At 34.2% G+C, this 27919-nt stretch overlaps 1 protein-coding gene across 1 annotated transcript; it reads left to right on the forward strand.

The window, feature by feature from the left end:
- Positions 1 to 282: 282 nt before the first annotated feature.
- LOC132564352 (probable serine/threonine-protein kinase kinX) lies at positions 283 to 15687 on the forward strand. Its single transcript, XM_060229010.1, has 11 exons — positions 283 to 343; positions 1367 to 1594; positions 2276 to 4458; positions 4591 to 4764; positions 5068 to 5305; positions 6782 to 6918; positions 8046 to 8240; positions 9864 to 10001; positions 10317 to 10452; positions 11071 to 11162; positions 15553 to 15687. Exons 1-11 carry the CDS (start codon positions 283 to 285, stop codon positions 15685 to 15687), a joined length of 3717 nt encoding a protein of 1238 aa, XP_060084993.1.
- Positions 15688 to 27919: the final 12232 nt, after the last annotated feature.

Here is a 27919-nt window from a genome sequence, read left to right on the forward strand (position 1 = left end):
TGGCATTTTCGAACATATTATCAAATGGTTTATAATGTATGTTTTTTGTTTTTCGGGTCCTGTATTTTTCAACTCTGTTTCATTGTTTTCATGTTAAGTGAGTTTCTTTTAAAAACTTGTGTTCGTATATTGCGGATATGAGGTATTGGCATCACTAACAATGCGCATGTATTGTGAACTCTGACAAAAACTTCCGGGGTTAAAGTACACGTTGGTATACCGGGGAAGAAGTGGTTGCTGAAACTGAAATCAAGTAATTGGCAGGAAGGTAAACTGTGACAAATGGCGAGCGGGAAGAAAAAGGCATCCAAGAATAAATCCCAGAAAAGCAATTATCATCAAGGTAATTAACAATTCCATTTTGATGTTGCATTATTTCTCAGATAGCCAAACTATTGGACAAGAAATGTCAAATGATGCTTGATTGAACACACTTGTCATCTTTTTTTATAAGCTTTTGCATCCTCATAACCTTGACTTTCCATAAAGCATTGGACATTCTAACACTGTACTTGTCGTACTGCTCTGTCATACTGTATCTTTGAAGATATGCGTACATATATGTGTATTACGCACGTTCCCTATGGTACTACAAAATGGCCTGATGACAGGCCAGGATGAATAGCGATGACATTCTCTAGAGTACATATATATATATACATGTATGTACAGTAGCAGTTGAAAGTACGTGCTACCTTAAGCTTATTAGAGGCTTGTGGGAATATCTCTTTTGTCAAGCAGTATGTGTCAAGCTGTATTCCAGATGGTTGCAGCTCCAGTGGAGCCAGGTATTTTACACCTTCCTTCCTATAGTAGAAATCTGTTTTCATGAATCTTATCAGCTACGGGTGATTAATTAAACATCTTGAACATCTAAGTCTACATCATGCATATTTTCTGGGGGATTAAAACAAAAACAACAGTAATAATAATATGTATGAAATGGTGATGGATCAGTAGGCCAGCCCAACAGGCCATATGAAAAAAAATAATCTTGAAGACAGGTAAGAGGCTAAAGTAAATGCTTTTGCATTCAAATGAAAAATGAAGAAGCTCTGTAGAGCTTTTGCCATGTTAATGCTTTAGAAGTAGCAAATGTGTTGTGTCGGAGGGAAACCCACAGAAACAAAACCCACCAGGCATTATCTCCTGTTTTTAGATCTGTGCTTCAATTCTGTATTCTCTTCCGGATATAGTAGTCTAAAGCTCATGTTTGATTGAATTATCCTATAAATTTTATGTTAATGACTAATTGCTTGTTCTGTTTATTATTCCAAACACTACATTGTTAATTATATGTGATAGCCATAATACATCTGTATAGTCTTTTTATTTTAATTTTCTTTTGTCATGTTCTTTCATCCAGAAAATGATTTTAGTAATAAGAAGAGGCAGACAACACCTGATAAACAACAGAAGTCTACACAGAATGGCCAAACCAAGAAATCAGAACAAATTTTGACTGCACCAAAATCCAACTCCAAGAAAGCCAGTCGTTCACACTGCCCGCATATGTGTGTTATCTTTATTTTCACCATAATGGTGGCTGTGGGAGCAGTTATATATGCTAATGAGGAATATCAAGTAGTAATTGGTAAGAATTCAGGGATTCTTGAAAAATGATATGTTTTTTTCAGATTTTTCTGTTCAGGAAGCATTTCAGTGATTTTTGGAACTCACACTGCTATTTTCAAAACCCACTATATCTCCTTGAAACTGGACTTCTAAGATTTACAATTTGTTTGAATAAAGGTCAGAGTAAGGTTAATATACCTTTTATCTGTCTACAGGTAGTCTTGTAGATATCTTAGATATGAAAAACATTACCCCAGTATGATAAAAAAAAAAAAAGAAAAAAATTATCAGTGTTATTTTAAATTGTATTTGTTGTTTTCGAAATTATAACAGACACAATTCCTGCTAATCAGAATATGTCAGCCTTGAATACATTATAACTTAAATTTGATAAGAAAAATCTACCCTGTTAAAAATAATTCTAAATTTAGAGATAATCCAGTGATCGGTCACCTGTACTGCTTAACGTGTGAGCAAAATTCCAATATTTACCACTTTGAAAGGGGTCTTCAGAAATAAATTAATTAAAAATGGCCTCCAAAAGGTGCTAGATATCGATGCATCTAAATATGAATCGAAGATGACGACTCTTGATGCGAGTTGATTGATAATGGGAATAAAATGGAACAAACACAAAGAAATATAAGACATGACCAGATTTGTAAACATTATTAATAATTATTTGTTTTTCTTTTCCCAGAAAGGACATTAGAAGAATATAAAGTTCAAGACAAGCTACTTATGGCATATGATCAACTCAGGTCTCTCAAAAGTCAACTTCATGAAGCCTTTTTACAGCTTAAATCTCAAATTGCTGAGCCTGAATCTGAAAAAAGTCAGCGACCAAAGAGAGATTCTGAAGATCAAGAGACTGGAGAAGATGTGGAGAAAACGGTGACAGAACAAAAGATTCAAGATACACATGAACAACCAGAAATCATTGATGAGCTCTCACCACAAGACATTCATGAAGAAAATGGTGATATCGATGTATCAGAACAAATCCAAGAATTTGAACCAGAACATGTTGAAGCTTATGAGACAGAACAAATAGAAATGCCTGAACAAGAACAAGTTGAATCCTTTGACCACGATGAAATTGAACCGCTGCAGGTTGATGTCACTGAACAAGAAAAAGAGCCGATATTATCTGAGTTTATCGACCATGTAAAACTAGAAACTGAGAAACAAGAACCTGTTGAGCTAGGAGTTGAGAAAATAGAGGTTGACACAGTGGATTTCCCAGAAGCAAAAGAACCAGAAGTCGTGGAGGTTATTGAAGATGAAGAAGATGCTGCAAAACTAGAGACAGAAGAAGGTGAGGTTCCCAAACCTGTAGAACCAGAAGTAAATAAACCAGAGCCAGAAGAATTAAGGGTAGAAGCAGAGAAGAATGAACCAGGAAATGTGATATTTAATAAACCTGAACTCGTACAGACCACAGAACCAATGCAGGATGCAATGTCTGAACCAGAACAACCTCAAATATCAGAAGTAGATGAAAATATTCAACCAAGTCAACCAGGACTTTCTGAACCAGAGCTGGACCAATTCAATGAGCCTGAGATTATGAAAGAACAAGAATCTGAAGCAAGATCAGTAAATGAACCAAAACAACCTGAAATCGCAGAACAAGAACTAGCTCAACCCATTGAGCCAGAACTTACTCCAGAAATAGAACCTGAAGTGGTACATGCTACTGAGGAAGAACAAATTCTTGAACCAGCTCAGCCACAAGCAAATGAATTGGATCTCAGCAAATTGAAAGAGCCAGAAGCTGTTGTAGCTACAGAAGAAGGGAAAGATCCTGAACCATCACAACCAGAAATTACTGAACCAATTGAAGAAGAAATGGTTACACCAGAACAGTCTGACATAAGTGAACAAGATCCTGTTGGTGGCATGACAGCACATTCAGAAATGGCTACAGAGACAGAACAAAATCAACAAACTGCAGAACTCACAGAAAAGGAAGAAAAAGAATTGTTTGAACAACTTAAACACGAGCAACAAAAAGCAGTTAATGAACCAAACAAGAACAATTTGCAAAATAAGATATCCTCTATGTTAGATAATGAAGATGACACAGAAGATGATGATGAAACTGATGGAGACCAAACAAACATTCAAGGTGTTTCAGAGCAAATCAGAGAAGAGGTTACTCCAGAACCCATCAGAGAGGAGGTTACTCCAGAACCCATCAGAGAGGAGGTTACTCCAGAACCAGTCAGAGAGGAGATTACTCCAGAACCCATCAGAGAGGAGGTTACTCCAGAACCCATCAGAGAGGAGGTTACTCCAGAACCAGTCAGAGAGGAGGTTACTCCAGAACCAGTCAGAGAGGAGGTTACTCCAGAACCCATCAGAGAGGAGGTTACTCCAGAACCAATCAGAGAGGAGGTTACTCCAGAACCAATCAGAGAGACTACTCCAGAACCAATCAGAGAGGAGACTACTCCAGAACCCATCAGAGAGGAGGTTACTCCAGAACCCATCAAGGAGGAGACTACTCCAGAACCAATCAGAGGGGAGGTTACTCCAGAACCAGTCAGAGAGGAGGTTACTCCAGAACCAGTCAGAGAGGAGGTTACTCCAGAACCCATCAGAGAGGAGACTACTCCAGAACCAATCAGAGAGGAGACTACTGCAGAACCCATCAGAGAGGAGGTTACTCCAGAACCAGTCAGAGAGGAGGTTACTCCAGAACCAATCAGAGAGGAGGTTACTCCAGAACCAATCAGAGAGGAGGTTACTCCAGAACCCATCAGAGAGGAGGTTACTCCAGAACCAGTCAGAGAGGAGGTTACTCCAGAACCGGTCAGAGAGGAGGTTACTCCAGAACCCATCAAAGAGGAGGTTACTCCAGAACCGGTCAGAGAGGAGGTTACTCCAGAACCAGTCAGAGGGGAGGTTACTCCAGAATCCATCAGAGAGGAGGTCACTCCAGAACCCATCAGAGAGAAAGTTGAAGTTAGTTCAGATCCTGTGAAGGAGGAGGTTGTTCCTGATCAAAAGGATGAGAATATTGAAACAAGTACTAAAGAGACAGATACTGAGAAATCAAAGAAGGAAACAGAGAGAGTAAGAAAAGCAGAGGAGAAGGCAGCATATCCACACCTCCTTATCACAAACAGTCGTGACTACAGAAACAGAAAGAGACTGGATAGTGCAGACAAACTAAGCGAGGAGGTAGGTGTGATAGGTAGGGAGGGTTTCATAAGTTTGTATTGAAGGAGGTAGGTATATGTTTGTGAGAATTGATCACTAGTAAGACAATTTAGAGTATAATAATTATTTGTATAATCATATATCAGGATGACCTGTTTAATCTGTAGGAAAGACTTCTAATTCACAAGATTTTGTATAACCAGACAGAATACGATAATTATTTGTTCAAGTGTTTATCTAAGGGAACTGTTCAATATGTAGGAAAGGTTTCTAATTCACAAGATTTCATATTCAAGTATTTGGTGTGTTTTGTATATTTTACAGGGAGACTTGGAAGAAGCCTTGACTAAATATGATAAGGTTTTACAAAATTACCCCAATAGTCCCCGCGCCAATTATGGCAAGGGAATAGTTCTGGACAAAATGGCTGAAAAAAGGCAGAGTAACGCCTTTCTGGAGCAAGCTATCAGCAGTCTTGACAAACTTCTCAATATCCCAGATGTTCCTGACAGGCTACTTCAGCTAGGTGGCAGACGATTGGCTGAGAGACAACAGTTCAGAGGTCAGTTATATTCAAGACTTCAAAGTCTGTTTGTGGTGGTTTAAAACATCCACTAATTTTTTTATTTAATATAAGAGTTGAGTATATGTTTTAATTGTGTAAGTATTGTTTCCACTGTCAGCAGACAACAGCAGTTTTCCCAATTGAAATTTATAATCAAACAGGATAGTGAATTTGTGACTGTGATTCTGTTAAAACCAGGCAAATGGTAACAGGCTAACTTTTTATGATCTGATAGTGACTAATTTTTTATGATCTGATAGTGGCTAACTTTTTATGACCTGGAAGTGACAAACTTTGGTAGTGACTAACGTTTTATGATCTGGTAGTGACTAATTTTTTATGATCTGATAGTGACTAACTTTGGTAGTGACTAATTTTTTATGATCTGATAGTGACTAACTTTTTATGATCTGATAGTGACTAATTTTTTATGATCTGATAGTGGCTAACTTTTTATGGCCTGGAAGTGACTAACTTTGGTAGTGACTAACGTTTTATGATCTGGTAGTGACTAATTTTTTATGATCTGATAGTGACTAACGTTTTATGATCTGGTAGTGACTAATTTTTTATGATCTGATAGTGCCTAACTTTTTATGACCTGGAAGTGACTAACTTTTTATGACCTGGTAGTAACTAACTTTTTATGATCTGATAGTGACTAACTTTGGTAGTGACTAATTTTTTATGATCTGATAGTGGCTAACTTTTTATGACCTGGAAGTGACTAACTTTGGTAGTGACTAACGTTTTATGATCTGGTAGTGACTAATTTTTTATGATCTGATAGTGACTAACTTTGGTAGTGACTAACGTTTTATGATCTGATAGTGACTAATTTTTTATGATCTGATAGTGGCTAACTTTTTATGACCTGGAAGTGACTAACTTTTTATGACCTGGTAGTAACTAACTTTTTATGATCTGATAGTGACTAACTTTGGTAGTGACTAATTTTTTATAATCTGGTAGTGACTAATTTTTTATGAACTGGTAGTGACTAACTTTTTATGAACTGATAGTGGCTAACTTTTTATAATCTGGTAGTGACTAATTTTTTATGAACTGGTAGTTGCTAACTTTTTATGACCTGGTAGTTGCTAAGCTGAAAGAGAAAGTCAGAAATGCCTTTAGTTTTGATACTGATATTCTGTCTAGTTTTAGTTATATTTTTGTGATATCTTATTTTTCATAATTCTGATCATCTATGGAATCATAAACCACAACTGAAGGTATTTTGAGTGCTTCAGAATTTTAAACCAAATTTTGATGAAACAATGTTCATAGTAAATAATTGTGGGAAGTATGACTGCATAGCACATGTTTTCCTTATCTTAAGGATTGATGTTCTGTGTACACTGTTCAGTCCCAAATGTCACAATGTCATCTCAGTCCTGTTAGTCGATTCCTTTCAAAAGGCAGTAGTTGTAATCATAATATCATGATATTCTGTATTGTTTTTCGTATCCACAGGTTGGGGAGATAAAGCTACAAAGACGTGGCGTCACCTGGTAGAGAAATTCCCTGAGGACTACAACATTCGTAACCAGCTAGGTTTGAGCTACATTCTCATTGGGAACATGGTTGCAGCCAAAAATGTTTTCTCTGAGGTGAGGCAGGGTAGGATTCAGGGGTAGGGTTTTCAGAGGAGGGGGGGATAAGGCAAGGGATAGGGTTTCCATAGAGGACAGAGAGGTGAGGTAAGGGGTAGGGTTTCCACAGAGGAGGGAGAGGTAAGGCAAGGAGAAAGGTTTCCATAGAGGACAGAGAGGTGAGGTAAGGGGTAGGGTTTCCACAGAGGAGGGAGAGGTAAGGCAAGGGGTAGGGTTTCCATAGAGGACAGAGAGGTGAGGTAAGGGGTAGGGTTTCCACAGAGGAGGGAGAGGTAAGGCAAGGAGAAATGTTTCCATAGGGGACAGAGAGGTGAGGTAAGGGGTAGGGTTTCCACAGAGGAGGGAGAGGTAAGGCAAGGGATAGGGTTTCCATAGAGGACAGAGAGGTGAGGTAAGGGGTAGGGTTTCCACAGAGGAGGGAGAGGTAAGGCAAGGAGAAAGGTTTCCATAGGGGACAGAGAGGTGAGGTAAGGGGTAGGGTTTCCACAGAGGAGGGAGAGGTGAGACAAGAGGTAGGGTTTCCACAGAGGAGGGAGAGGTGAGACAAGAGGTAGGGTTTCCACAGAGGAGGGAGAGGTAAGGCAAGGAGAAAGGTTTCCATAGGGGACAGAAAGGTGAGGTAAGGAGTCGTGTTTCCATAGAGGACAGAGAGGTGAGGTAAGGGGTAGGGTTTCCACAGAGGAGGGAGAGGTGAGACAAGAGGTAGGGTTTCCACAGAGGAGGGAGAGGTGAGACAAGAGGTAGGGTTTCCACAGAGGAGGGAGAGGTAAGGCAAGGGGTAGGGTTTCCATAGAGGACTTAATTGTCCAATTTATTTAATAATTTGTATATAGATATATTGTGCTGAGGGTATCCTTTTGATAATGGTGGGCTCTTCATATCACCTTCATGTCTGTGTCCATGATAAGTTGTCTGTTCATTCCTAAACTATTATATTATATAAAGATTATCATATATCACTATTTTTGAAGAAAATTTCAAATTCCATATAAGAAAGAACAAGAAAAGAGGGAAGAATTGAAAAGAAGGGAAAATGTCCAACTTATTAAAAACAAATTAAAAAAAACAAGAAATGGTGGACACCAAGATACCTCTGGTTAATGACATGTAAACTCTCATCTTAGGTCCTCTCCATCCATCCTGTTGATGGCTTTGCAAAAGTCCACCTTGGCTTCATACTCAAGTCTGCTGACCTAAACTTCAAGGAGGCTATTCCATTACTACAGGAAGGGATAGCAACAGGTGAACCTGGGACAGAGGATGGCAGATTCTATTTCCACTTGGGGGAGGCACTACAAAGGATAGGCAATACAGAAGAGGTGAATAATTAGCATCATTTTTATTTCAAATTTCAAAGGTATGAAAAGTAAAAAAAAAAATTGAAGGTGATCCTAATTTCATTTTGTTGATGAGGATTTTAAAAACTATTATTAATTGTTAAAGGTTTGTGAGAAATGTCAATGGTAAGTTTTATAGTTTTTTTTTATTGTGAATAATATTACACTGAGTTTTCAATTGTGAGAGTAACCATGGTTTGAATTTTGATTGTGAGAGTAACCATATAATTACACTGAGTTCTTAATTGTGAGAGTAACCATATAATTACACTGAGTTCTTAATTGTGAGAGTAACCATATAATTACACTGAGTTCTTAATTGTGAGAGTAACCATATAATTACACTGAGTTCTTAATTGTGAGAGTAACCATATAATTACACTGAGTTCTTAATTGTGAGAGTAACCATATAATTACACTGAGTTCTTAATTGTGAGAGTAACCATATAATTACACTGAGTTCTTAATTGTGAGAGTAACCATATAATTACACTGAATTCTTAATTGTGAGAGTAACCATATAATTACACTGAGTTCTTAATTGTGAGAGTAACCATATAATTACATTGAGTTCTTAATTGTGAGAGTAACCATATAATTACACTGAGTTCTTAATTGTGAGAGTAACCATATAATTACACTGAGTTCTTGATTGTGAAAGTAACTTATATTAAACTGAAATCTTCATTGCGGAAGTGACAGTAATATCACACTGACTTTTCATTGTGAGAGTAACTAATATTACACTAGATTCTTTATTGTGAGAGTGACAATAATATTATACTGGATTTTTTATTGTGAGAGTGACCATATAATTACACTGAGTTCTTTATTGTGAGAGTAACATATAATTACATTGAGTAATATTACACTGGGTACATTTATTGTGAGAGTGACAGTACTTATATTATACTGGTAATATTTTTTATTGTGAGAGTAACTAATATTACACTAGATTCTTTATTGTGAGAGTGACAATAATATTATACTGGATTTTTTATTGTGAGAGTGACAGTAATATTACACTGGGTACTTTATTGTGAGAGTAACAGTAATATTACACTGGGTACTTTATTGTGAGAGTGACAGTAATATTATACTGGATTTTTTATTGTGAGAGTGACAGTAATATTATACTGGATTTTTTGTTGTGAGAGTGACAGTGATATTACACTGGGTACTTTATTGTGAGAGTGACAGTAATATTACTCTGTGTACTTTATTGTGAGAGTGACAGTAATATTACACTGGGTACTTTATTGTGAGAGTGACAGTAATATTACACTGGGTACTTTATTGTGAGAGTGACAGTAATATTACACTGGGTACTTTATTGTGAGAGTGACAGTAATATTACTCTGTGTACTTTATTGTGAGAGTGACAGTGATATTACACTGGGTACTTTATTGTGAGAGTGACAGTGATATTACTCTGTGTACTTTACTGTGAGAGTGACAGTAATATTATACTGGGTACTTTATTTTGAGAGTGACAGTAATATTATACTCAGATTTCATTAAGAGTAATTGTAATATCATACTGTTGTGAGACTTAATATTACACTTCACTTTCCTATTTGATATACCATACTGATATATTTCCAGGCATACAAATTTTACCATGAAGGAGCTGCTAAAGGTCTTTTCCTGTCAGCGTACCAGAGGTCACTTTATAATGTATGGACTTTAACCAGTCGACCTTGGTGGACAGTTGAGGAAACAGGATATGCAAGACATATCAAGGTTAGTGCAATTTTTATTTGTCTTACCAAAATAGCTGAGAACAGATCTCTCCTCTGATTACCAAAACAGACTAACAAGACTAAGATAGGTGTCACCTCTGATTACTGGACAGACTAACAAGACAGGGGCAAATGTCACCTATGATTACCTGGACAGACAACGGACTGACAAGACTAGAATGTTGTTGACATTTCTGTTGCCATAGTTACTACCCCAAACGCTACCCATTTGACACTTCCTCAGAAACATCAAAACATACCTTTATACAATGCAGTATTATTTGCTTAAGCTATATATTGTTAACAATTACTACAGCTGCTGGAGGATAACTGGAAGGTCATCAGAGATGAAGCTGTTAGTCTGCTCAATTCCAACACAGGAGATTTCTTACCTGAAGATGAAAACCTCCGGGAAACTGGAGACTGGAAACAATTAACATTATACAGTAGAGGTAGGTCCTAGTTTGTAAAGTATTAAATTTTGTTTTCAATAGTGGTAGATCTTAATATATGTCAGAGTCAGAGGTCTCAATTTGTACAATAAAGGTGGATCTTAATTTGTACACTACTGATAGATCTTAAGTCTTTATAGTCAGAAGTCTTAATTTGTACAATAAAGGTGGATCTTCATTTGTACAATATTAGTAGATCTTAATTCATATAATTCTTGGAGGTCTTAATTTGTACAATAAAGGTGGATCTTAATTTGAACACTACTGATAGATCTTAATTCTTTATAGTAATAGGTCTTAATTTGTACAATAGTAGTAGATCTTAATTCTATATAATACTTGGAGGTCTTAATTTGTACAATAGTTCTTTGAAACAGTTGAAAGCCCCACCACATAACCATAGATAAAATGCTTGGCATCAAGAGATAAGCAAAACCATGATGTAACAATTGATCTCTTGTTACTATATTAAGGAGAGATAACTACATATTTTCTTTTAATGATTATATTCATATTATTTAGCCAGTACTATATAATTTTACAATAAAGGTGTACTTGCTATCATAGGATCTTAATTTAGAATATTAGGCCTAACAAAAGTTCAATTTTTATTTTCAGGAAGAAAAGAGAAAAACAATTGTAACAAGGCACCAAAGACTTGTGAACTTATTGAACGAATTCCTGAGTCAAAGGAATGTCGTCGTGGTCAGGTAAGAATTGATATATATACCAGCTTTGGAAAATAAAGGGGAATAAATTTGTGCAATATTAGTGATGTGTATTGTATATAATTCTTGAAGGTTATTGCAATAAAGGTAGACCTTCATAATCCTATAATCATCTGATGTATGTGGTTTCAATTCTTTATAGCAGCAGGTCCGAGATCACAGGTTGTTGTACAATTGTGGTGCAGTACACTTTACAACTGTTTGTACAATATAGTGACCCTCTTGCATTCATATAATTATTTCAAGGTCTTAATTTGTACAATAAAGGTGTACAAAAATCTGTTTTTGTAGAATAATTCACCTGGTCTTTGTATTCATATAACCTCAAAAATCTTAATTTGTACAATAAAGGTTGATCTTAGGAACATTTGTACAATATCTGTTGTATCTTAATTCATATAATTCTTGAAGGTCTTAATTTGTACAATAAAGGTGGATCTTAATCTGTACACTACTGATAGATCTTAATTCTTTATAGTCAGAGGTCTTAATTTGTACAATAAAGGTGGATCTTCATTTGTACAATATTAGTAGATCTTAATTCATATAATTCTTGAAGGTCTTAATTTGTACAATAAAGGTGGATCTTAATTTGTACAATAAAGGTGGATCTTCACTTGAACACTACTGATAGATCTTAATTCTTTATAGTCAGAGGTCTTAATTTGTACAATAGTAGTAGATCTTAATTCTATATAATACTTGGAGGTCTTAATTTGTACAATAGTTCTTTGAAACAGTTGAAAGCCCCACCACATAACCATATATAAAATGCTTGGCATTAAGAGATAAGCAAAGCCATGATGTAACAATTGATCTCTTGTTACTATATTAAGGAGAGATAACTACATATTTTCTTTTAATGATTTTATTTAGCTTTATTTAGCCAGTACTATATAATTTTACTAAGAAAGACTGTACTTGCTATCATAGGGAAATATTAGGCCTAACAAAAGTTCAATTTTTATTTTCAGGAAGAAAAGAGAAAAACAATTGTAACAAGGCACCAAAGACTTGTGAACTTATTGAACGAATTCCCGAGTCAAAGGAATGTCGTCGTGGTCAGGTAAGAATTGATATATATACCAGCTTTGGAAAAAAAAGGGGGAATAAAGTGTTCAGGTTGAGTGATGTGTATGTATATACAAGGACAGTTATAGCACAGCCAGTAGACCTTCATAATCCTATAATCATCTGATGTATGTGGTTTCATTTCTACACATAGCAGGTTTGTGGTTCTCGGGCAGGATACCGAGATCACAGGTTGTCCTGTACTATTGTGGTTGTGTCTGTTTGCAGTACACTTTACAACTGTTTGATTAGAATGGCAAATAGTGACCCTCGTGCATGTCAGGGAAGTTGTATTTCACATGGAGACTGTAAAATAATTCAACTGATCTTTGTACCTAGGAACAACTGTACAATAATCTGTTGTACCTGTAGAATAATTCACCTGGTCTTTGTACCTAGGAACACCTGTACAATAATCTGTTGTACCTGTAGAATAATTCACCTGGTCTTTGTACCTAGGAACACCTGTACAATAATCTGTTGTACCTGTAGAATAATTCACCTGGTCTTTGTACCTAGGAACACCTGTACAATAATCTGTTGTACCTGTAGAATAATTCACCTGGTCTTTGTACCTAGGAACACCTGTACAATAATCTGTTGTACCTGTAGAATAATTCACTTGGTCTTTGTACCTAGGAACACCTGTACAATAATCTGTTGTACCTGTAGAATAATTCACCTGGTCTTTGTACCTAGGAACACCTGTACAAAAATCTGTTTTACCTGTAGAATAATTCACCTGGTCTTTGTACCTAGGAACACCTGTACAATAATCTGTTGTACCTGTAGAATAATTCACCTGGTCTTTGTACCTAGGAACACCTGTACAATAATCTGTTGTACCTGTAGAATAATTCACCTGAGGAATAATTTACATGTTGGTTTTCCTTGACAATTATTTTACCTGTATATTAAATCATAACATCCCATTTTAATTTGATAAAGTAGAGGGGATATAGTAATTACTATGTGTGTCCACCCAAAAATCAACCCTTGTGTGTACATGTTTACATATTGTCGCCATGGATCAATATTGAAGAACTTTAAATCAAGATTTTTCACTTTTGATATAAAAAATGAGGTCTGGGATACATGTGTAGGAGCTTCTGATCACTTACAGTTTATCTGTAGGTTTTATCAGTTACCAATACAATGATATCATTTATCTATAGATTAAAGGTTTCAAGTCTTCACTCCTAATACACCTTTAGGTTTTAATGTTCTACAACATTTCACAGAAGACACACAAATGTGTATCACTTTTCAATACAAATTTAGCTAGATACAGTAGTTTCAATTAATGAATTAAATTGCATTATATAGATGTTTTGTACACCTAGGACTGGTCAATGACATCAGATCCTTAATTTTGAAACCTAGGAGACAACTGAGGAAAATCAAGAATAAATTTAAAGATATTTATGTCACAATCTAGGAGGCGAGATGTTCTAGCCCCATTATTCAGTTAATTTCATAGATTTCATCAAGTGTGTATAATTATACAAATTATATACCTTTAAGTTTGTGTGCTTTTCAGTTTACTCATTGGTTGTGGTCTCTTTTTCTGTAAGTCTGTTTTATAAACAACTTAAACTACTAAAAAAATCTCCTTGATACATTATTAGTGGGTGCTAGTTGTACATGTTTTGTCATTTAAGGTATCTGTACAAAAAAGCAGAAAACGGTTTACACACTAGTAAACAACAACAACAACAACAACAAAAATGGTTTCTTCTATTTCTTTATGTTGTATTAAGCTGGGCATGTTTGATGCTCATCAGTTTGCCCATTGGTTCTGTTGTAATGTACCGGTACCAGCTTGTTCTTACTTGATTTGAGAATGTGACATTACTTACTTACTTAGATTGACCAAGGTTTACATGGTGGGTGTCCACGATGAAGCAGATGACACTTACTCTTCTGGAACACATGGTCTTATTCTAATTCTCCGGGAGTCTATATGTGAATCTGTTTTTTGTTTATTGAATTTGAGTTTGTATAATGGTTATGTTGAAATATTGGTTCATTATAATGTATTTTCTTGTTTTTTTTAATAAGTTAAGTGTAACAAAGTTATGGATTTAATGTCAGATTTTACCTACCTGTCTTACCTACACTAATCTTACCTGTAGATTTAATGTCAGATTTTACCTTCCTGTCTTACCTACACTAATCTTACCTGTAGATTTAATGTCAGATTTTACCTTCCTGTCTTACCTACACTAATCTTACCTGTAGATTTAATGTCAGATTTTACCTTCCTGTCTTACCTACACTAATCTTACCTGTAGATTTAATGTCAGATTTTACCTTCCTGTCTTACCTACACTAATCTTACCTGTAGATTTAATGTCAGATTTTACCTTCCTGTCTTACCTACACTAATCTTACCTGTAGATTTAATGTCAGATTTTACCTACCTGTCTTACCTACACTAATCTTACCTGTAGATTTAATGTCAGATTTCACCTACCTGTCTTACCTACACTAATCTTACCTGTAGATTTAATGTCAGATTTTACCTTCCTGTCTTACCTACACTAATCTTACCTGTAGATTTAATGTCAGATTTAACCTACCTGTCTTACCTACACTAATCTTACCTGTAGATTTAATGTCAGATTTTACCTTCCTGTCTTACCTACACTAATCTTACCTGTAGATTTAATGTCAGATTTAACCTACCTGTCTTACCTACACTAATCTTACCTGTAGATTTAATGTCAGATTTAACCTACCTGTCTTACCTACACTAATCTTACTATTAAATGTAATGTCAGATTTCACCTACCTCTCCTACCTACACTAATCTTACCTGTAGATTTAATGTCAGATTTAACCTACCTGTCTTACCTACACTAATCTTACCTGTAGATTTAATGTCAGATTTAACCTACCTGTCTTACCTACACTAATCTTACCTGTAGATTTAATGTCAGATTTCACCTACCTGTCTTACCTACACTAATCTTACCTGTAGATTTAATGTCAGATTTAAACTTCCTGTCTCAACTACACTAATCCTACTATTAAATTTAATGTTAGATTTAACCTACCTGTCTTACCTACACTTATCTTACTATTAAATGTAATGACAGATTTCACCTACCTGTCCTACCTACACTAATCTTACCTGTAGATGTAATGTCAGATTTCACCTACCTGTCTCAACTACACTAATCCTACTATTAAATTTAATGTTAGATTTAACCTACCTGTCTTACCTACACTTATCTTACCATAAGATTAAATGTCAGATTTCACCTACCTGTCTTACCTAAACTTTTCTTACCTGTAGGTGAAGTTCTCTGTGATGCAACCAGGAGTCCATGTATGGCCTCATTGTGGCCCAACAAACTGCCGACTTCGTGCCCACCTTGGACTAGTGGTGCCACCTGGTCCCAGAATAAGGGTCGTCAATGAAACAAAGTAAGTACTGTACTTTATGTGACACTTCATTTTGAATGGGGACAGTCAAACTCTGCACTTCTACAACATGTTACCTTTCTTATCACCATGACTACACACATTCATCTTGCCACCATCACTGGCTGGTGGCCAGTGTTTATGACCTATACTGCCACCCATTTATGCCCTGGCTATTTTATTGGGGGTGGCATCTTGTGTTAACCAGGTCTGTCGCATCCTGTGTGTAATCAGTATCATATATTGAGAACCTAGCATCAACTCTCTTCTGATTTCATGTATGTTTACCTCTTAGTATCATACAATCATGTTGCATATCGGATACGATTCAGATTTCAGATTCAATTTTTTTGTAAACTACTAAAATGAAACCATTTTCATTAATTGATAAATTGATAATTGTCTATAATGGAAGGAAGCAGGCATACTCAGTGTGTTGGTACGTGGCATTGGATAGATGGCCCCATAATTTATTTAGATCTGTCAGAAATTAAATCATCTTAGTGAAATGCTTACAATACCATGTACTCAACAACTAGAAATTGTGAAATCCTGTGGCTGTTGAACATTTGATAGCAAATACTGGTATTATGATAATGACTCATCCGTAGCTATACTGTGAAATCTTTTGTACAGAAGTCTGCTCTCCTAGAGACTCCTGACCGAAATATATGATACTTTTTAGAAGGCTTCTAGATCATAAACTTGGTGTATACATTGGTCATATATAGGAGGTGTGCAGTGTATTACTGTTTACATTGATCTTATATTTTCAGTATGATAATGTGCTGTGTAACAGCTTATATTTTCAGTAGTACTTTGACTCCACATTTTCTTAGTAGATATTGCCCTTTGTTATAGGACAGGCTTATATTTTCAGTAGTAGATAGGACAGCTTATATGCTTCAGTAGTAGATAGGACAGGATTAAACTAGTGTATATTTTCAGTCATACAAAAGCAACAGGCACTTATGCAATTTCAGTAGTAGATAGGACAGGCTTATATTTTCAGTAGTAGATAGGACAGGCTTATATTTTCATTTTAGTAGATAGGACAGCTTATATTTTCAGTAGTAGATAGGACAGGCTTATATTTTCAGTAGTAGATAGGACAGGCTTATATTTTCAGTAGTAGATAGGACAGGCTTATATTTTCAGTGGTAGATAGGACAGGCTTATATTTTCATTAGTAGATAGGACAGGCTTATATTTTCAGTAGTAGATAGGACAGGCTTATATTTTCAGTAGTATATAGGACAGACGTATATTTTCAGAAGTAGATAGGGCAGGCTTATATTTTCAGTAGTAGATAGGACAGGCTTATATTTTCAGTAGTAGATAGGACAGACTTATATTTTCAGTAGTAGATAGGACAGGCTTATATTTTCAGTAGTAGATAGGACAGGCTTATATTTTCAGTAGTAGATAGGACAGGCTTATATTTTCAGTAGTAGATAGGACAGACTTATATTTTCAGTAGTAGATAGGACAGGCTTATATTTTCAGTAGTAGATAGGACAGGCTTATATTTTCAGGCTTATATTTTCAGTATTAGATAGGACAGGTTTATATTTTCAGTATTAGATAGGACAGACTTATATTTTCAGTAGTAGATAGGACAGGCTTATATTTTCAGTAGTAGATAGGACAGGCTTATATTTTCAGTAGTAGATAGGACAGGCTTATATTTTCAGTAGTAGATAGGACAGGCTTATATTTTCAGTGGTAGATAGGACAGGCTTATATTTTCAGTAGTAGATAGGACAGGCTTATATTTTCAGTAGTAGATAGGACAGGCTTATATTTTCAGTAGTAGATAGGACAGGCTTATATTTTCAGTAGTAGATAGGACAGGCTTATATTTTCAGTAGTAGATAGGACAGGCTTATATTTTCAGTAGTAGATAGGACAGGCTTATATTTTCAGTAGTAGATAGGACAGGCTTATATTTTCAGTAGTAGATAGGACAGGCTTATATTTTCAGTAGTAGATAGGACAGGCTTATATTTTCAGTAGTAGATAGGACAGGCTTATATTTTTGTTTTAGATAGGACAGGCTTATATTTTCAGTGGTAGATAGGACAGGCTTATATTTTCAGTAGTAGATAGGACAGGCTTATATTTTCAGTAGTAGATAGGACAGGCTTATATTTTCAGTAGTAGATAGGACAGGCTTATATTTTCAGTAGTAGATAGGACAGGCTTATATTTTCAGTAGTAGATAGGACAGGCTTATATTTTCAGTAGTAGATAGGACAGGCTTATATTTTCAGTAGTAGATAGGACAGGCTTATTTTTTCAGTTGTAGATAGGACAGGCTTATATTTTCAGTAGTAGATAGGACAGGCTTATATTTTCAGTAGTAGATAGGACAGGCTTATATTTTCAGTAGTAGATAGGACAGGCTTATATTTTCTAGTATAGGACAGGCTTATATTTTCAGTAGTAGATAGGACAGGCTTATATTTTCAGTAGTAGATAGGACAGGCTTATATTTTCAGTAGTAGATAGGACAGGCTTATATTTTCAGTAGTAGATAGGACAGGCTTATATTTTCAGTAGTAGATAGGACAGGCTTATATTTTCAGTAGTAGATAGGACAGGCTTATATTTTCAGTAGTAGATAGGACAGGCTTATATTTTCAGTAGTAGATAGGACAGGCTTATATTTTCAGTAGTAGATAGGACAGGCTTATATTTTCAGTAGTAGATAGGACAGGCTTATATTTTCAGTAGTAGATAGGACATGCTTATATTTTTAGTAGTAGATAGGACAGGCTTATATTTTCAGTAGTAGATAGGACAGGCTTATATTTTCAGTAGTAGATAGGACAGGCTTATATTTTCAGTAGTAGATAGGACAGGCTTATATTTTCAGTAGTAGATAGGACAGGCTTATATTTTCAGTAGTAGATAGGACAGGCTTATATTTTCAGTGGTAGATAGGACAGGCTTATATTTTCAGTAGTAGATAGGATAGGCTTATATTTTCAGTGGTAGATAGGACAGGCTTATATTTTCAGTAGTAGATAGGACAGGCTTATATTTTCAGTAGTAGATAGGACAGGCTTATATTTTCAGTGGTAGATAGGACAGGCTTATATTTTCAGTAGTAGATAGGACAGGCTTATATTTTTGTATTAGATAGGACAGGCTTATATTTTCAGTAGTAGATAGGACAGGCTTATATTTTCAGTAGTAGATAGGACAGGCTTATATTTTCAGTGGTAGATAGGACAGGCTTATATTTTCAGTAGTAGATAGGACAGGCTTATATTTCCAGTAGTAGATAGGACAGGCTTATACTTCCAGTAGTAGATAGGACAGGCTTATATTTTCAGTGGTAGATAGGACAGGCTTATATTTTCAGTAGTAGATAGGACAGGCTTATATTTTCAGTAGTAGATAGGACAGGCTTATATTTTCAGTAGTAGATAGGACAGGCTTATATTTTCAGTAGTAGATAGGACAGGCTTATATTTTCAGTAGTAGATAGGACAGGCTTATATTTTCAGTAGTAGATAGGACAGGCTTATATTTTCAGTAGTAGATAGGACAGGCTTATATTTTCAGTAGTAGATAGGACAGGCTTATATTTTCAGTAGTAGATAGGACAGGCTTATATTTTCAGTAGTAGATAGGACAGACTTATATTTTCAGTAGTAGATAGGACAGGCTTATATTTTCAGTAGTAGATAGGACAGGCTTATATTTTCAGTAGTAGATAGGACAGGCTTATATTTTCAGTAGTAGATAGGACAGGCTTATATTTTCAGTAGTAGATAGGACAGGCTTATATTTTCAGTAGTAGATAGGACAGGCTTATATTTTCAGTAGTAGATAGGACAGGCTTATATTTTCAGTGGTAGATAGGACAGGCTTATATTTTCAGTGGTAGATAGGACAGACTTATATTTTCAGTAGTAGATAGGACAGACTTATATTTTCAGTGGTAGATAGGACAGACTTATATTTTCAGTGGTAGATAGGACAGACCAACAACAACAATCAGAAGAACTGGTTTTTATGGTGTTGAATAATTTTTTGATAATAACCATTTTTTGTCAGAACTAAATCTACATCAGAGAAGATACAATGCGTTAGGTCTGTGTGTGGCCTACTTTATGTATAAGTTATTAATAACCAGTCAGAACTAAATCTAGAGTAGTAATGTTTTTGGAAATAGATCTGAAAATTTTTTATGGAAAAATCAGTGGCAGCATTTATATTATAATTGTTTTAAGTTTCAAAAAGAATTATAGAACAACAAGAAAGAAATGGTGTTGCCATTGAACGACTGAAGCGCTACGTTTATATACAAATTGGAAGAATACAACCTCATGTTTCAGCTAATCATACTATATAAGTCAAATATAATACTACGGTGCTTGTATAGCAATAAAGCAGCCATATTTGGGACCAAGGAATATTCAGAGTGACCTTTACACTTGTCTGTGTACAAATCACATCACTTTAAGAGGAAAGCTTTTGTTATATTGGAGATCAACATGAATCTTGTGTTTTACACAAAATTGCACTAATGGCCATTTTTTATTTGCTTGCTTTATCTTTTGTAGACATGTAAATGGTCTGTATTTTTTAAAGTATGTTTCAAGAGTACAAAGAGAATCTTGTAAACAGAATGATTCTGACAGGGATTGCAGTCATCGTCTTTTGTGGGAAAATTTTAAAAAGCCAAATGATAATGATATTGCAAAAAAATTTGATTATTGTAACAAAAAGAGGAATCTTTGAATGGAAGAAGAAGTATAAAGAGTTAATGTTACAGTCTTCATTTATACTTTGATTTTAATGAATATTCATGATTATAATTACATGTAATGTTGGAGTCGATTTGTAAGGATGGTTCAGGAAGATTGAATGTGTTAAGTGTACAAGGTAATTATCTGTTGAATGTCTGGTTTACCTGGTGAAAACCTGAGCAAATGTTCTTGCACCTTTAACAAGTTTATAGTCTGTGTTGTTGATATTGATTTTATCATAATTTGTTGGTAGTTTACACCAAAGTTACATAAATACTTTTGCATTGATTGCTTTGCTCCTCACTGGTGTTGTAAGAGTTGTTCCCCTTGGTTGCAGTTACGTCCCTTGATATATGCTTGTAAGAGTATTTATCAAGATGATGGCTTATTTTGTGGCATTAATAATTAATTAGACAATTTTGTATGGATTTTTATGTCGTTCTTCTGTTTATATGATATGCTATGCAAATCTACCTAATTTCTGATATTTACCTGATATTGGCTTCAAGAAAAAACCATACTGTATCATTTATATTAGCTTGAACATAGACTTGCGTGTAATAATTATTTAAAATTTTTTTAAGTTTTCATTTTCTTTTTTAGTACTTCGCATCATTTATGTTGAATGTCTCTAAATTAACAATTAATTCATATTAGATATGTTTATGTAAACCCGATTTACATGTCGAAGAGAATTTCATATGAAAATGTACATTTTTTCTATCTATAGTTTTTTAGGTAGACTAGATTAGATATTGTAAGAGAAAAGTTTTATTTATTGAAAATGAAAAATCATCCAGCCAATATACCCACCTGAATTGAAATTGAATTGGACAATAGCATCCTGCTTTATTCTGAACCAAGCCCAGCAGTTGTGTTTTTCTGTTTTCAAAAACACAATGTCTTAACAATTTTAACAGGGTGGTAATGTCATGCAGTACAATACTCAAATTGATTACTAACAATTATATTTCATTTTTGCATTAAGAGTGATCTTATAGTCATATAACAGTAAAACAGGATATTTTAAAATATCGGACAAAATCTGATTAATCTTAATATATAAATATAAACTTTATTTATTTTACAACAATTGCGAAACAAGTTATGTCATCTTATACTAATCACTCTTGATGGCCCGGATGTAAGCGCGCGAGAGGTCTTATTGTGGGAGGAAACCAGAGTGCCCGAGGAAAACCCATGCGGTCGGGCAGGTGACCCCAAACCTTTTCAAGTCCGTTCCGGGAATCGAACCCCGGTCGGCTAGGTGAAAGGTGAGTGCATTACCACTGCGCCACCTGACCACCCTAATCTTAATAAAATCTTAAGAAAATGGGGTTTAAGATAAGAGCTCTTTGTGTAAGCCAAACAAGTACAGAGTTATGATATATAATGATCAGGTTTCATACAGGTTTAGTGGTAACTATATATAGAAACTGAAAAGTAGAGCCAACATTTATGCTCTATTTTCAGAATGGATAACCACCAGAAAGTTAGCATCATTTAGGTTATAGCTAGTTTTGTATTTATTTTATAGATTAAAAATATCAGTATTCATAGAAAACATTCTCACCTAGTGAAAATATCAGTATTCATAAAAAAAATATATTGACCCGTAGTGAATTGTATTCAGCCATAGTGAATTCAAAGTCTTTCAAAGTATTGTTTTATTTTATATGAATTTTATTTAAAAGATTAATGCACTTGGACATGAGAAAACTTAAGAGTAGAATTTTCAATAAGAATATCCAAACAAGATAAGTTTTTAATATTGAATATTAAAGATATATATTTTTTCATAGACTAGCTATTGTTTACACTACTTCTGAGAGCGATTTTTTCATCTAAACAAGTGTACAGGTAGTTTGATTTCACAAAGTGTGTCCTCAAAATAAAAAGGACTGTTTTTATAGTATTTTACAAGGATGTGTGAATAAGATTTTCAAAACTTTTTGAAAAAAAAAGTCACAATTTTTGTACATCTGATAAAATCTAACAATGTTTGATGACATTGGTACATCATTGCTTTGTTTGTACCTTGGATCTCATTATACTAAATACTGTCTAATTATTGTCATCACTGTCACAGTTTTATTCCACAAATAGTATTTGATATAAAGTGATTTTATTTGTGATTTCAATTAATATAATGCTTTCATTGCTTAAGTTTGCGTGCCAGTTATAATACCAAAATATTCATTTACAATACCAATGTACACAGTATTGCACAGAATTCAGTGCTAGATTGTTAATACTAGATATGTAATTTTTTTTTTGTAAATCAAGCTTCCTACCAGAATGTCAGTATGATTCGACATTCATTAGTTCAGCTCAGTTATCAATATTTATCCCATAAATTGCCATGTTATTCAGTCCTTGATTATATTTCTACCGCTTGACATTATTGTGACTTAGCAGTAACATACAAAATGACATCACACCATTGCAGATTATGACTCCACCATGGAGATCAAAAATATAGAGCCAAAAAAGATCTGGTTTTGACATGAAAATATTTATTTTCTGCGATATTGGTAGACAATTTGATGATATGATAAAGAGGTCTTATGTTAGTTTCCATTTTATGTAAGATTCTTGAAACTTGTTACAAATTTTTTTAATTAAAACTCGCCAATATGAAAAATTTGGAGACTGATTGTATGATTCTCATAGAACCTAATGATTTTATATGAGATATGTGTAAAATCTTTATAAGGATATGAATTTAAGAGAATTTAATCACAGAAAATTGTCTTGCTCTGATGCACGAGACACAGAAAGTGAAAAAACGATAAATATTGATTTATTGATTAGATTGATGAGATTTCGTTCGGAGTTAGATTTTATTGTTCAGAAGACATCATCTAGTTACAAGACACCAATTAAAACATGTGAGTGATCAATGTAACATATAAACATGAAATGTACCTGGTTTTATTAAAGTGGTCCAGATTTAGCTTAATTATTCAAGTGTGTATGTTGAAAGATGAAAACTTATTTCTGTTGGGAATGAAAGGCCAATATTTTTGTTGTCAATAGTTTTACCTGTGATAATATTTATCACCTTAGAAATATAACAATGTAATGTTTAATTATGAATAAGTGATATAACTAGTAGCATGTCCCTTTTGTTATGTACAAGTTAAAATACCCACATCTTGCCATTTATAGTAACAAAATTTACATATATGAAACCAAAGACAAAATGAAATTGCTTCTTTATTTACCACAAGATAACATTGTTGCTATAGATACCAATAAATTCTTTTATGAACACTTAACACTTCTTACAAAAAGCAGGTAGGAAACGCAAACAAAAACACACATAAAGAAATTATGTATTTTAGGCACTGATGTCAAAAATCATTGCCAGGCCAAAGATGGAAAACCAGATTAAGGTTGTGCTACAGACAGTTTGCTGTTTTTTTGGGCTACATTCAGTTTTGCTATTTCATCGCGCTACAGTTTTGGTGTTTCTTTGCATGTCTTTAACACAATACAGCCAAACCTCATTATCTTGAGTTTGGCAGAACTGTGAGAAAATTTTGAAGTTATCCCTGCATTGAATTTACATGAGCTTGTATGTTTTGGGTGAAGTTTTGCAGAGACTGATGAAATGCTTCAAATTAAACACGGTCTTCTCATTACGTATAAGTTTCAGATTACAATGTTTAACTGTATTAACCTACACAAGCTGATCCCATGTGAAACAGTGTCAGCTTTTAATGTTGTTTAGTGTTGAAGAGCTCAAGGTATTTTATAGATATAATGTGATATTTCCTAAATAGTTTTGTATTCATGATAAGAAATAACTAGGTTTGATGGCATATGTATGATGATATAGCATAGATAAAATTGTTATTCAATGGAATAATGTGATTAGAATTTAGAATTGATCATATTATTTGAAAGAGAAAGTCCGTCCTAAAAGAGTATTTATAAAACTATAATATTGTAAATATGACCAAAAAAAAAAAAGAAAAAAATGATTTTGACCTTTTGTGCCTAACAATAGAGCATATATAAATATTGGTTTAATAATATCTGAAATTTTCAAACTGATCTTTATAAGATGAAGATTTAGGATTTTGAATGTGTTTAATCTATTTCATTTTTTAGTATTAAATGTTGGAATGATGTCAGAGGGATTAACCTGAATGGAATTAGGATTATAACATGGTCTCAAGTTGGAAATATTTATGTATGTATAGAGTAAACAGTGAACTGTTGTTTACTTAGATTGTCTCGTGTTAACACCACATTGTCCAATATCTAGTTTCATTTTCAATTTGTCTGAATATGTATTTTAAAATGTAAGTTTCATAAAAAGTATTACTATGAATTGATTAAGTGAAAATTACTTAATTGAATGTAATATTTTTGTTTCCAACTTTGTATAAACCTAAATGATATATGAAAATCATCAATATCTTTCCAATGGACCTTCATTATACATATTATAATGGACCCACATTAAACATGTTATAGTGGACCCACATTAAACATGTTATAGTGGACCCACATTAAGCATGTTACAGTGGACCCACATTAAACATGTTATAAAGGACCCACGTTAAACATGTTATAGTGGACCCACATTAAACATGTTACAGTGGACCCACATTAAACATGTTATAAAGGACCCACGTTAAACATGTTATAGTGGACCCACATTAAACATGTTACAGTGGACCCACATTAAACATGTTACAGTGGACCCACATTAAACATGTTACAGTGGACCCACATTAAACATGTTATAAAGGACCCACGTTAAACATGTTATAGTGGACCCACATTAAACATGTTACAGTGGACCCACATTAAACATGTTATAATGGACCCACATTAAACATGTTACAATGGACCCACGTTAAACATGTTATAGTGGACCCACATTAAACATGTTACAGTGGACCTTCATTAAAACCAATACTGTTTATTCTTGGCTTACATTAAACACTTGTTAAACATGGTGTAGTGGGAAAATAACAAATGTTTGTGTTTAAATTGTTAACCATGAATCATCATTTGACAGAATATAAATTGTTCAAGGTTCAATATTAAGCAATATGTAAGCCAAAATCATCAACACAATATACATGTTTTATTATATATGTTTGCTTTATATTTAATCAGGAGAAACTGTCATCAATTGAAATAATTTAGATTTCATTCCGGATGTATCCCTTGGTAATATCATCGTCTGTAATGTATATACTTTTGGAGCTCTGTAAACTGATGATAGTAATACACTGACTTAAATCATCACTAAGGAAAAAACACATTAGTTAATTTGCTCACATATGCTCACTAGTGCTTCAACAGACAAATGTAAATTAAAATCTGTGTAGAGTTCACTATAAGTACACAAAGGTTAGATTGATAAGACTAGTGGTGCACATAAGTCCCAAACAATTGACAGTTTCTCATTTGCATATCCTGCCCAGATAACTATTGTTAATGATGTCAGTGACCCGATTATCCCCAAAATATCATGACAATGACATCAGGAACAAAAGCAGGTCCATGAGAGGTTGCTGGAATTTTAATGTTCCTTGCGACATCCCCAAACCGGATGGATGGAAGTTGTACAGGTAGAGAGCTGTAACTTCTCCGCATGATCACAGTGGCAAAGTTTCTATTTAGGTGATATGACACCTGGATTACAATGAATATACATACATGGATACGAATTGTAAAAATACAAATCAATGATGTCCTTTTCTAGGTAGTTTGATGCCAAAGATCATTAGCTCAAGGCCTGGACAAGGCACGATTCAAAGATTGTCTTCCTTTGTCAATTGTATTACAGCGTCTAATATATATATTATCATATCTTTTTGATAATGTCATTTTAAGAGTTCAAGCAGAGACCATAAATTATAATCTCTCGAGTCGCTTGTTTTCTCTTTCTTCTTGTGAAATTTAGCTTTATGCTTTAATCTCCTAGTCGAACTTACTGTGTCATTTCTGAAACTGTTTCTAAAAACTTCATGATGTTTGGAATAGACTTTCTTGATGGTCAAACCTGAAACAATATGAAGAAGTCTTTTATTGAAATTTTTTAAAACTATGCAGTTTTAAAAACGCTCAGTTTGAGTGATTACGTTTTAAGTTGACGAAATGAGATAAGACTGTCTCTATGCTTGAAACACATTAAAATGTTGGTAACTTACATAGTACCTCAGTCATTTCCAGTTACTCATATAAACAATATCATTTATGCACAAACCTATATATCCATATATCAGGCAGTGTGTGGAGATGAAAATTGATGCTGCAAGACAATTTTGTAGTGGTATGAAATAATGTCATGAAAATTAAGATTGCTTACATGTATATGTTTATTGTTTATCTTAATTGCTTCAGTTTGTTACTCAATGTGCACCAACTTCATCTGAAGAATTTTAAGACTTGCATAATGAAACATTGTATTGACATCCAGGTCTGATTTGATTGATCCCCAACTTACCACCCTCTCATCCTGTATTTTGAAAAAAAAAAAATTAGACTTGCATTTCTGAAACATGGGATAGTCCTCACAGTGCGACTTGCTTGCCCCCTTACCACCCTCTTATTCCTAAAGGGGAAGAAAAATCTTGGATTTGCATTTCTGAAAAATCAGATTGTCATGCAGGTCAGACTTGCTTGTCCAGTCCCCTACCATCCTGTCCATCAAGATGAAGAATATCTTGCATTTCTTAAAAATTGGATGATCTGGGTTGGTGGCTGTCCAGTATAAGCAGTCATTTTTCAATCCCATTCTATAGATTCAACCTGACTTCACCAATGATCTTTATTTCTTGCATTTGGAAAGGGAAATATATAAGAGCTTTTAGCTTTAATTTTTTTTTTGTTTCTTCTTACTGTGAAATCATAAATTTTCGTGGGAGGAGGTGAGTTGGAATGTAATTTTTAATTTTTTTGTTAATTTAGTGAGTACTTTACATCCATGAATTCATATGGTCCATCAACGGATAAACATATATAGGTTTATTGAGTTTAATTCCACGAAATCATGTGTACTTGAAATATTTCTTTGTTTCTTTTTTTTTCTTTTTTCGTTTTTTGAGAAACTCACGAAAATTAAGCCCCACAAAAATATTTGATATTGTAGTAACTAACTTAATTGTTAAATCTTCCGGGTAGTCGGATTATACCATTCTGTTATACACCACATATTGTTAATGACTGTTTATGTAAATTCATTTACCTGAACACGATAATAAAATGTATTTCATAAACATGGAGTGTTTTGGAGTTTTTATGTCCTCGTGATAGTGTGGAAATCTTGCTGAATATCTGTTCAACATCTTTCAGCTTTGGTTTTCAGTGGTAAATATACAGGCTATTCTCACTTGATATAATGTTTACTATTCAAATTGCCCTTTGTACATGCACTCTCTTATCCATTGTCCACGCTTTATTAAACAATTCTTGTAATCGCTACCTCTTTTGAAGAATTGGATGAAT

Source organism: Ylistrum balloti, unplaced genomic scaffold, assembly GCF_031769215.1.
Source record: "Ylistrum balloti isolate Yb309-2 unplaced genomic scaffold, AGI_CSIRO_Ybal_v1 Utg369680, whole genome shotgun sequence".
NCBI classification, from domain to species: domain Eukaryota; kingdom Metazoa; phylum Mollusca; class Bivalvia; order Pectinida; family Pectinidae; genus Ylistrum; species Ylistrum balloti.

Excerpts from the sequence above, each read along its gene's own strand:
- LOC132564352 (XM_060229010.1), top strand. The coding sequence starts at position 283 with ATGGCGAGCGGGAAGAAAAAGGCATCCAAGAATAAATCCCAGAAAAGC. Across the intron at positions 5,306-6,781 it reads TGAGAGACAACAGTTCAGAG|GTTGGGGAGATAAAGCTACA; the intron begins GTCAGTTATATT and ends TCGTATCCACAG. Across the intron at positions 10,002-10,316 it reads GATATGCAAGACATATCAAG|CTGCTGGAGGATAACTGGAA; the intron begins GTTAGTGCAATT and ends CAATTACTACAG.